Source organism: Pangasianodon hypophthalmus, chromosome 7 (assembly GCF_027358585.1).
Source record: "Pangasianodon hypophthalmus isolate fPanHyp1 chromosome 7, fPanHyp1.pri, whole genome shotgun sequence".
NCBI lineage: Eukaryota > Metazoa > Chordata > Actinopteri > Siluriformes > Pangasiidae > Pangasianodon > Pangasianodon hypophthalmus.
Window position 1 is genome coordinate 26,652,903 of NC_069716.1, and position 12,728 is coordinate 26,665,630.

The 12,728-nt window shown below is 38.1% G+C and overlaps 1 protein-coding gene across 1 annotated transcript; it reads right to left on the reverse strand.

Moving 5' to 3' along the window:
* Nucleotides 1–1,107: 1,107 nt before the first annotated feature.
* Nucleotides 1,108–12,444, reverse strand: ndufa9a (NADH:ubiquinone oxidoreductase subunit A9a). The gene is made up of 11 exons (XM_026946627.3): nucleotides 12,299–12,444; nucleotides 9,729–9,899; nucleotides 8,812–8,909; nucleotides 7,628–7,719; nucleotides 7,400–7,541; nucleotides 6,378–6,480; nucleotides 4,948–5,018; nucleotides 4,655–4,731; nucleotides 3,339–3,434; nucleotides 3,177–3,243; nucleotides 1,108–1,387 (listed from the first exon to the last, which is right to left on the reverse strand). The coding sequence occupies exons 1-11, from the start codon at nucleotides 12,351–12,353 to the stop codon at nucleotides 1,217–1,219; spliced, it is 1,143 nt and encodes a 380-aa protein (XP_026802428.1). The 5' UTR covers nucleotides 12,354–12,444; the 3' UTR covers nucleotides 1,108–1,216.
* Nucleotides 12,445–12,728: the final 284 nt, after the last annotated feature.

Here is a 12,728-nt window from a genome sequence, read left to right on the forward strand (position 1 = left end):
TTTAAATTTGGATACATTTGAATAGTGACCTAAACAGTGCACAGTCTTGAATGTTTCTTCTTCATAGCCTTCCATTGTTTAAAAAAAAAATCTAATTTTCTGTTTAGTTCTAGATTTGAATGAAAAAGAAAAAAAAACAACAGATTTTCAATGCGTCTCAGACTTTTGGACCCCACTGTATGGACTGTCTTTAATTAGTTTTCTTTAATGAACCAGGACCCAGGAGCAGTGAGGTGACGACCTTTCAGACAGAAACCTAAAGGAATTTTGCTGTTTAGTAATTTTGAAACACTGTGGAAAGTCTGTGGAAGAGAAAGATTAAAGAAAATCTCCACCCTGAAACGCATAAAATTGTTTATACTGAAATATTTCTGAAATGTTTGGACAAAACATTTTCAATGATCTCAAACTTGAGAAATAAGTCAGGTTTCACTGTTAGCGCCTAGAAAACAGAGCAAGAGCTTCTTTTCTCACTCTCAATTTTCCATCATGTTCAACATCAAATTCATGAGAATTCCAACACAGAAGTAATGGAGATAGCAAACGTTGGATTCAAAGTCCCAGAATGCAATACAATTATACAACGCAGTTAGGCTGAGTTATTGCAGGGACTTTGCTCAGCTAGTTAGTGAACTTTGAGATGAAGAGTGTGATGTTGTAGATGGTGGCATGAGAATTAAGGTTGAAGCTTTGGAAGCTGATCTGTCTGAGCAGAGTGAACAGATGAGGAGGTGAGAGAGCTGGACTAAAGGACTAAAGCACCGCTGCATCACACTCTTTAGGTAGATGTGAAGCCAGGGATAAATCTCCCAGCACCACTGTCAGCAGGTTGTCAAACAGCATTGTGGGTAATGTAGGAAACTATTGTGTTAGACCTGAAAATAGACTGACATATTAGTAAAAGAAGTTTAAACTAAAAAAGTTCAACCCAGAAATTTTGCACTTTTGCACAGTTAATCACAAGATCACATTGATTATAAATATTGATATACAAATCATTCAGGGCGGAATTTCCCTTTATGGACTCCACTTCCCTTCACGTTCAGTTCCTGAACACTAAATTTCCCCTTCACTCACAACACACAGACAGCCAGCCCAAAATAGGGGTCATCTTTATTTAATTATTTATTTATGATTTATTTATGTACAGAGTTGCAGTAAAACCAGACAGCACAAGGTGTGAAGACGAGCAGAGGACTGCGCTCTGACTGATTGCTCAATAGGTGACTGTTTTGGCAGGCTTGGTCTCGCTCAGCTCGGCCTCCAGGAAGCGGAAACGGCGATGACGGCGCAAGACCTCGATGGCTTTCTGCTCCACAGAGGAAGGCGTGATGCCCAGGTCCTCAAAGCCTGGCAGGTCTGGGTACTTCATGTCCGTTAAATGGAACTGGAAAGCAAAGCAATGTCCCAACTGTTAATACAGTAATACAAGTCTTAACATAAATCATTTAGAGGATCATTTATACAAGAAATTTGGTATTCATGAAAATCCAGAAAAAAGTTCATATCTGACAAGAGCTCCTGAGTTTGTGTAAATTTATGTAAAAGGAGACTCACTAATCAGCTTTAAATATAATATGTAACTGTTGGTGAGTTACTGGGATTTTATTTACAGATTATGCTGAAGTATAAATCGCTTATTTATTTTAATAAATAATTTATTTCTCAGTTTAAAAAACATTTTGTGAAACTCAGTAATATATTAATAACTTGATCTTTCAATCCAAATCAAAGAAAACCATGTATTAAGATGAATAAGACTAGTCATTCAAATAGGACAAAAGCAATTCCACCCTATAAAAGCAGGAAGCGTCGGCGTGTCTGAGGTATCTGACGCGCTGCAGTGGCTGAGCTGCAGTACTGGAAGATTCAGCACATGCTGCTTTTTAGTCGTCATTTTGTCGTTTTCAGCTTTCTGTGAGCTGTTATGGAGTTTTGTGGGTGTCACTACATGTGAATCAGCTGTGCTGTGAATGCTTGGTACATTTTGGTTGATTGGTAACTATAATTTGCACTTGGTAAATTATGGTTGTTTATCAATATATGCATGTGATTATGCACTAATTATTTAGTTTGGTTTGGCCTATGAAAACATTTACACACAACTTTACTACATAATTGATAAAGGAGGCCCAATCAACCTATTGGCATGTTTTTGGGAGTTTGGAGGAAACCAGAGAACAGGGAGGGAACCCATGTGGGCACGGGGAGAACACAGTTTTGTGGTTTGGCATGTTTGCTTTTTTGACATTGGCCACTTGTTCTGCCTAGGCAAGCATGCACCACTGACGATGAAGGATAAGTTAAGGTAAGCCAGGTGCTTGGAAATCATATGGAAATGTCTGAACCCAGCAGGACCAAATTATTTACATGCGGTTTGGACACTACACAAATATCCATCAACGATGTGGAGGGATTCAAGGATTTTTTTTTTTTTGCTTTGAATTCAGGTATTGCAGTTAATGAGTATACTTTCAATGCAACACAAAATAGATTAAACATTTGTACCACATGAAGACTAAATCTTTGTTTATGTATAAGGTGTTGAATAATGGGTAAATGCATTACAGGGAAATTTAAACTAAATTTTGAATGATATTTCAGGTGGCTTTGATTGACATTAAACTGTTGCTGTGTAATTAGTTCTAATTTTACCACAGCATTGCTGAATTCTAAATATAAAAGCATAAAATGTACATTATATGTGTGTGTGTGTGTGTGTGTGTGTGTGCGCGCGCGTGTGTGTATATATATATATATATATTTAAAAATATAATAAGTGGCAAATCACTGTGGTACAAGAGGAATAAAACACTGGAATGTGCTGTTATTGGAAAATAAATCAACTTGTCACACCAGCCCGTTGCTGATTACTTCCCTATAACTGCACACCAAGTGGTTTATCCCTTACTTATACAATTATTTTTCTTGTTTACAGATGATTTGCCATTGTTGCTGCTATCATTAACATTTCAAAGTGGATTAAAGGGATTAGTTACTGTTCGCAATGTGGAAGCGTGTGTTAAACAAAATTACAGCAGGAATAACTCATTTTGTGGGAAAAAAAGGCACTTTACTGCCTAACAACATGCCTTAGACAAGTCTAACAGTACACTCCTAACTATTATGCAAGTACTTTGAAATCCTTATCATATCTCAGGCTCTGATACACATACCCGGTCCACTTTGTCACGTGTCGTCCATGGCTCAAAGGGATTTTTCTCAAAGAAGCTGGCAATGAGACTAAAAATGAGAACACCAGTGTTTAATTATTAATTCATGCACACATCAGTGATCACTACCATCTGAAAACCACTGAAACAAAAGAAAAGGCTTACTGATAGAGAGGGCGTGGCAAGGGGTACGCCACAAATGGCCTGTGGGCCACAGCGTACACGTATTCCACCAGGTCATGCAGCAGGTATCGGTTAGGCCTGATAGAGAACACAGTGTTGAATTACACACAGTTTGTACAAGACATTGTTTAAGCGATTAATCCCACCTGTTTGCACACTATAAGGTAGCAAGAAATTCTATAAACATGAGACAGAGTCAACAAGAGAAGTCTTATTTTCCTCTCAGCTGTGCTTTGTGACATATTCAAGTTAATGCATTTACATTTTTAATCATCATATTTACATGTGTATGCTTAAGACACTACAGATTGTTTAAACATAGGTTTGTGTTCCATTCTGGATTGAGTTGAACCTTCAGAAATTCAGCTTTAATCTTCTATTAACTTTACTTTCTCCTTAAACATTGATAAAAACGCAGAGTTAAAAATCACATTAAGAATATAACGTCATGGTCGAGCAGATTTTTGACCTTACAGCTCATACAGAGTAAACAGCAGGCAGGACATTTCTTAAAAGGAGAACCTCAGCGCAGTGTTTAAACTGTGTTCCCCTTTTCACATTTACAGACTTGGCAAAAGCAACAATATTAATGTTTGACCAGGATAACGGACAAAGTCAGGTAATATTTTTTCATAATATTATACCACAGTGCTGTTGAATTCTCAATTCTGATTGGTCAGAAGGTGTGCATTATTTCTGTAGAACAGCACGGCTCACACAGTAGTTCCAGCTGTAACATGAACGACAGGTTTATATTAATGCCCTCGTTCTAATACGTTAATGTTTCTATAGTTACAGCTGATACACAGGGACTTGTATGGCAGACGCTCCACTTATCTATAACATAACAAACAGCTTTTAACAAAGTAAAATGTAGAATTGTTGATGTGACATTTTTGGTTTGGAGACATTTATTTAACATTTATGGAAGGAGTCTCCAATGTCAGTGCTTTTAAACAGTCATAGCGCTTTGCAAAGTTTCCCCAGCATGGGAAAGTCTTCTCCGTAAAATGGGAGAGAGAGAGGGAGAGAGGGAGAGAGGGAGAGAGAGATTTTTTCACCCAGAAACCAAACATTTGCACTGTATGTACATGTAATGTTTGAGAAACACACCATTTCCCTTCACAAAGAAGAAACACCCTCCTAACAGCTCTTCATAAGTATTGTAAAGGTCAAAGGGAGGTAACGTGAGAGTTCTGATGGATATGTCGGCATTATGGATGACCGTGTTTGCTCAGTAATCTGTAGGTTACCAACACTGAAAGCAGTGCTCATACATAATCATGCTTTCCTCTTACCCGACTAATGCATATGTTCTGCCGTTGGCATCAGGATCTTTAATGGCATTAACAATGGCCTTGGCCACATCCACCACCTACAGACAGAACAGAGAGGTCATGACTGCAAATACTGCCCATGGAACTGGCGTACTTTCAGTTTAAAAAAATAAATAAATAAAAAAATGTAGGCTAGACTCAATCATGACACACTCACACTCACACACTCACACACACACACACCCCTGTGATAAAGATTTCTGAATGTAGTCACCTAAAAACATTTGAGTCAAAAAAGTGTATAAAGTACTCACGTGACAAGGCTGCTTAACTGTTTTCTTGCCCATCGCTATCAGAGGCACGGCCTTGCCGAACCAACGCATGTCTACACACACACACACACACACACACACACACACACACACACACACACACATATACATTAGTGTAATGTAAAATCATGTTTTCAACAATTTAAACAAAAATATTATACTAGGACTGTGCAATATGATATGATAATGATATCACTTAATATTAATATAAAAATACACTTTTGTTCACTTTTAATAATTATTGCTTTTTTTTTTTTAAATAAAATGTTTACTTTTTTAAATAACAGTTTCAAGCTTCAAAAGCAGCAGATTAAGCTCTGTACTATTTACACTACAGCTAGGCAATATGAAAATATAATTTCGATACTGTCATAAATTATGTCACAGTTTTGTGAGATACAGGAATCATCTGTATCATGACAGCTTTATATAAAACTATGTTGCTTTTTTAAAATAATAGTTAAAAACTCCAAAAGCAGCCATTAAATGTTTTGTACTAGTTTGAGTATTTAAAATTGTAAAAAGTTAATTTTTACAGATTTTCTTTTACAATTTCCCCTTTTCAGTGTTACATTATTTATTTTCTATTCAGTATTTTTTTAAAAGCAACACTACTGTCATATCATGATGCATTTCATATCAAATGATTGTCTTTACATATGATGTCATATTTTTGTCATATCACCTACCCATAAATTAGTGCTTACTTACTTTAGCCAGTGTTTAAGGTATTTATTATTACTCATTAATCCTCATAAGTAATCATTTAGAGCTGAATTCAGAGTTGAGGTAAGTGTGAGTAATGAGGAAAAAAAAATATCCAATGCACACGAGTGTGGTATTCAAATGCTATTTTACATGCTGGCAGCCAATTAATGTGGGAGGACAGATTGCTAAACTAAGACAAATCTGCAGTGATGGCAAATTGCCATCAACACCAAACTAGATACACTGTGCTAAGATTAAAATTATTTTTTGCCATCTTCTTGTGCATATACAATCCTACTAGTCTAAAATTGTCTCAAATTTATTCTACATTGTACTGCAAATGACTACAAAACAATGTGATCTGATTTTTCGTCCGTTTTTTATCCCACAATTAAATGTCAACAATTTTTTTTTGTTTGTTTTTTCCCCAAGGTGGTCTAGATGAGGACTTCTGGAGAAAAGTATGTTATGTTAGCTGGTGTCTCTGACATGACAGATTATCCGATAAATGCCAGTAATGTTGTATTTCAGTTAGAGATTTGTTACTTAATGAAGCCTAGTTAACACTTTTGTAGTACTACTACTTAAAAATTGAAATAATTCAACTAATCCATAAATCAAATGGGAAATAAATCACAATCTAATCCCAACATGCTGTTATAGATGATGTTTGTCAAGCAGGAGATGGACTACTAGACACATACTAGCGAAGTGGTTGAAAAAGCGATCTTCTCTTCCGAAGAACTCGGACGGCTTCATGATGATGGCATCTGGGAACTCGTCCCTCACAGCCGTCTCCCCAACAGCCTGCTCAACACAAGTCAGAATCATTTACTGCCTGTCATGAAAAGTTCAGCCAATAAAAATGTATAAAGAATGTATAATGTATAAAAATGGAAAAAGGATGTCACAAAGCTAAAAACAGCAGCACCAGCCATCTTGAACCTCCTTAGCTCATGGGTTAGTGGGTTTTAGGTTTTCAGAGTTTAAAGGTGGAAGTCTGACATTAGAAGTGATTTAGCTGGAAAACAACGTTCCAATTTTTAAAGAAAAACTCATTTTATGAAACGATTAATATTTAAATGGCATTACTAAACCTAAAAATGAGCCTTATTTATCAATCTTTTGTAAATAAACACATGACTACTGTGTAAAAATTTAAATAAAAATTTAAATAAAAGTTTAATGTTTTCGTAAGGCAAACTGAACTAAAAAAATTCCACTCGGGCCAATTACCAAGGATATGATGCCCACAAAACTCCATAAAAGGTAAAGTTCACGGACTGATTTGTGAGTCTCCTTGTATGTGAATTTAGACAAAGTCAGGAGCTCTCGTAGGATATGAACGTTTTTCTGAACTAACTGGATTTTCATGAATACCACATTTCTTGTGCACATGTTCCTGCAAACAATTTACGAATGAATTTGCTCATATCCAACTTGATAAATGTCTTTTAAGATAAAGTCTGTGTAATTTAAAAATCGTAAACATCAGCCTCTTAGCTCAAGTGCAAAAACAAAGACCCAGACTCTTACAGATGGACTATATTTGGAGTAAGAGAAAAAACATGGACATCCATCCATTTTAAACAGCTACAAATGAACAGCACTAGTAAAAGTTCCACAAATGTGCGTCTATTGCTTTATTTTTTTCCCCCTCTCACTATGGAGAATGCTGTGCGAGTTCTCATGAGAGTGGTGAAATTGTGTGCATCATCCAGCGTACCTTATTTCTCAGGTATTTTGACGGGCTGCGGATGTCGGCGTTGAGGTGCGAGACGTGGATGAACTTTGAGACTCCGGCTTCCCGTGACGCCTTCGCAATCTGCTGAGGGATGGTCACGAACACGTCCTCGAACTTGTAGTTTCTGCAGAGTGCAAAACAGGACGTATAGCAGACTCCACCTCACCTCCAAAACTTTCCATCCAATAAACATACCCAAGCCCTGCATACCTGGTCTCCCACTCTCTTCCCACCAAGTTGATCACAACATCTGAGTGAGCTATTGCTCTTTTGACTGATTCTGAATCCCTTGCATCCCATTCCTGAAACATAAAAAAACAAGACGTCTGAGGTATAATGATAAAGGTAAAAGGATGCTGTTGCACTCACATGATGCCATAATGCCAAGTGCACACTACAAAATTTAACTTTCAAAATCGCTGACCATCTCAGACTACACGACTTGAATCGCTTGCGATCAGTTGTTTGGTGTTGTGCACAGTGCACACTACACCATCATTCGAAGACAAGGCGTTCACACTACACCATCTTTCACCTGGAGAGATCACAGCTGAAGTGCACCTCACCACCAAATCCTGCCTTCTCATGAAAATAACCGTGAGAGCTGTCTATCATGGGACTGACGCTACTTTGTACAGAAACAGGAAAAAAGAGAAATAAGAGAAAATGTGGTGGTAATGGTTGGGGAGATGCATGAAGTATTTTTATACTGTGTGCCAACATAAGTCATGTTTGTGTTTATTTTTGCCGTTCTTAACAACCATTTGGGTAAGACATGCCAAAAAATGTATTACTGTGCTCACATTTTGTCCTCGCACTCCCACAGAAAGAGATGGATAATAAACTGGATTCAGGGATTTATTTACATCCAAATCAGGTAAACAGTGTAGGAATTACAGCACGTGTGGTTCCGCCCTATTTCAGCAACCAAAAGTACTTGGGCAAACAGACATTATTTTATCACTTGGTTGCAAATCCACTTCAGGACTCACAAAAGGCTTTACATGCTTCATGTTCTCTCTCTTTGCAGCCATGACTAAATATCATCCTGTAAATTAATTTGCAGGTGTAGTCAGAGGAAAAACAGGCTCTTGCACCTGGTGAAAGGAAAAACTGCAGCATGTTGGCCAGTGGGCCACCTATCGTACGTCCTGTTAGAGAAGCTGCAGGCCAGTTAACATCTATCTGCAGGCCCCATTTGACCCTGGGGCCGGATTTTGGACACCGCTTCTCTATGTGATTCGTCGGCGAGAAAACCAAACCTGCTTGGCGATGGATCACAGACTGAGAAAATCACATTCCTGTACGGTGCACACTGTCCGACTGGTCACGGACTGTCAGGGTTAAAATCGTGTAGTGCGCACTTGGTTTAACACAAGGTGAACAGAACGTACCATGAAGATGATCTGGCCGAGATCGCCCATGGGTTTGAGGTACATGAGATCATACTGGTCACACCGGTAAGGAATCACGACCTGAGAGCCGATCCGTCCTGAGAACACGAAGCAAAAGACATTAATAAGCATCTTAATTCATACATCCGATTAAATGAACACTTTTAAACCGAATCTATTTTGTCCATAGTGTATGTCTGATTACTACAAACAATAATTACGACTTGTATCATACTACTGTCGAATTCTTAAAGGCTCGGATTAAAAAAAGAAAAGAAAAGAAAAGCATCACTTGCAAATCACGGGTTTATATTAATGCGCTTATTTTAATGTTATCGATTCTATAGTAACTAAAAACAATTTTTTTGTCTTACTAACTTCAAGAGAACGTGAAGAAATGGCTGTTTATAGCTGCTATAACATAAGTGACATGAACCAACCTGCTTCATGGACATTCCACAAAATTGTACGTAACTATAAAGTAATAAAGTATGATGCTATGGTATAAGGGGAATAAAACACTTCAGGACGTGATGTTATTGGAAAATAATCCACTTTGAGGTGGTAACAGTAACTACACTTAATGTCACGCCTCAAACCACTTCGTCTCCACAGAATATAGAGTATTTTTGTTTCCTAACTCAATAATCTTATTTAACTGTATTTTTCCTATGCTCTGTAGCTTGAACATAGATTACATTACATGATCATTTATATACTTATGAGCATCTGTAAAACCTAACACAGTGAATGGATTAATTTTTTTCATCTTTATTTTTTCATCAGGTACGCAAACTTATGCATTTAACTGAGTTTTATTTCACACTGCATCTTATGTTAATTTATTATCTGTTGCATGTTAGTGCAGGAAATCACTGTTACAGGACCACGATTGGACACGTCTGATACACACTCACCAAGTCGACTGACAACATATCGGCCCAGGAAGCCAGTGGCCCCGAACACGGTGGCTGCTATTCCGCTGAACGAGGAGCGACCCCCTTTGCCTTTAGGGATGAGGGCATGGTGGATCTGCCTGTGCTGGATTGCAACAGGCCCAGCGGCCAGCACCGCAGGCGAGCAGGCACCTGTACGAGACGGCACGCACAAAACGTTATAGACATTACACATGGAGTGACGAAGTGTGTCAAAGTGTGCGATGTATCTCCCTATAAGTGAACGACTTATGCACGTTATGTTATCTTCTTTTCTCTAGTGCACCATACAGAATTAGACACTTTTAAAGACACAGAGCAATAAAATAAACAGCACTCATCTCCCATCCATGTGGCAAAATTGTACCTTTAAAAATAAATACAAGCAAACCATCATCTTTTAAAAAAATTTAATTATTTTTTAAATTGTTGCTCATGACTTTGGCTGAAAACCTGTCTGCCTGGAGGTTGAGACTTGGCTGAAGATGACCTCTGTTGTATTTTTGTCTGTTCCGTGAGTGTAGGTGTGTCTATGTCAGTAAAGTGGGTGTGTTTTGTCTTTCAGGTCCAGCTCATTGCCACGTGACTTTTTCCCGCTCCTTGGTTTGACCGACGTGTCCAAGCGTATTTTATATAACGTCTCGCCATAATGCATGCCACTGCAGACTACTGACATTGTTACGTCGCGTCTCTTAATTATTGCCTGTGTACAAGTTCGTTGTGACTCTCTCTGTTTATAAATTGTATACAATACATACAAACACACACTCGTAAAAAAAAATTATAGTAGGAAGTCAATGACATTTACGTTTAATCAGTTTTCTCCTGTTTATGGGTTAGACATGGACTAAGGAAAGAAAGTGCATTTTTGTTTCATTTAGTTTGGCGTAGTTAGTTTATTCTGGGTATAGTTAGTTGGGGTGGATTATAATTTTTGTCCTGAAGTTAATCAGCTTCTGAAGTTAATATCCGCTATTCATTTATAAAAAAAAATTATAAAGTCACAAAGCAAACTCAGTTCTGGTGTCGCCAATCTTTTAATTTAATTTTTCTTCTTCTTCTTTTTTTGTGGGGGGGGTATGTTACTGCCAGAGTCAGTCAGGGTGGTAAGAAAATGCAGAGCTCTTCACTAAGACTCGCTGGAATTACAGTTGAATATGCAACGCACACCATCGACATGTTTGGCAGGAACAAAAAGAGAATTGCGCTGATGCTTTTACAGCTAGTGTTCCAGGGCCTCCTGCGTACGTTGATGGCATTATGAATATCGTAAATTAGTACAATACTTTGGTGCCAAACCTGGTCACCTCTGCCACAAGGTTAAGCTGAAGATGAATCTTTGAACAAAATAAGGATAACATAATAATGATGTTGCATATACACTACATGGCTAAAATATGTGGACGCCTGACCATCACATCCATGTGGTTCTTCCCTACAAAGCTGGAAGCACACAATTGTACAGGACAACTTTGTACGCTGTAGCATTACATTTTCCCTTCACTGGAACTAAAAGGCCCAAACCTGCTCCAGCATGACGATGCCCCTGTGCACAAAGCGAGCTCCATGAAGACATGGTGTGTGACGGTTGGAGTGGAAGAACTCGAGTGTCCTGCACAGAGCCCTGACCTCAACCCCACTGAACACCTTTGGGATGAACTGGAACACCGACTGAACCCCAGACCTCCTCACCAACATCAGCGCCTGACCTCACTAATGCTCTTGTAGCTGAATGAACACAAATCCCCACAGCCACGCGCCAAAATCTAGTGGAAAGCCTTCCCAGAAGAGTGGAGCTTATTATAACAGCAAAAGAGGAATAAATCTTGAATCGGATGTTCAACAAGCACATATGGGTGCACAAACTTTTGGCCATATAGTGTAACTGCTAAAGACAACTCTCCAGTTATGAACATGACTGCAAACTGGTGGTCTGAATTGAAGAGAGTTATTAATATTAATCCTAATATGGTTGGCATGGGTTACTGATTTTAATGAAGGGTGCCAATAATTTTGGATTTAACCATGTCCAATAGCTGTTTAGGAATCAGTTTTGGTAATACAAGTGCTAATAGAAACAGTAAGTGGATCTGTAAGAACGATGTGAATGAAAATATCTGGTCAATACATTAACCAACTGTTTTTAGGAGCAAAAATACAAAATGATTATTTCTCTGTGATGTAAAGTAACATCATAAACTCTAAACTAGTGGAGCTAACTGACAGCTAAAGCTATGAATAACAGCTCAGATCATCTCAATAGCAATTTCAGTGAGCTAAGTAGCTAGCTAATATTTCTGTCATTGAGACTTTTGGAGTAAAATGTATTTTATCTAACGTTTATAATTATTGTATCATTACTTTAAAGTGTGGCTAACATCACCGGCCTTGAGCTCGAGCGGGGTCAAGCTATAAGCTACAGAGGACAACTGTTTATCTTAAATAACTCCTGACTTCAACATTATCACCTCTTACTGCCTTCTAAAGTGACAACATTTTATTCTGCAGTTTCATTATAACACATATTATCACAACTTTTATTAAATACTTACTGGAAAGCCTGGGAAGGACACTCGCAGGACGGCTAACCAAAACGACAGCCGCCATGTTTCCAACCCATCAACCAAACCTGGGTTATTATTCCTACCCGTATTCACACTAAACCCGCCTTCTTCACTACGATACTGCTCTGTGATTGGATCAATTTTTACGTCTACGCGCTGAAGACGTGGGATCAGCCAATCTTAGCGTGGGAGGCGGGACTTATTAAAATTTGGGTGGGAAAAAAAAGCCTCACCAAAACGGGGTACGGCAAACGCAGAGGGACAAAACAAGCGCCTAAATGTCGTTGTCTAACTAGTAATCTAATGATCTCAGTAAATATAGTAAAGTAATCGTGCTGCAAGTGTAACTTAAAGCCAAAAATAGTTTAGTTGTCTTATTTGAAGCTGTATAATATTAATTTGATTAAATTTATTTCTG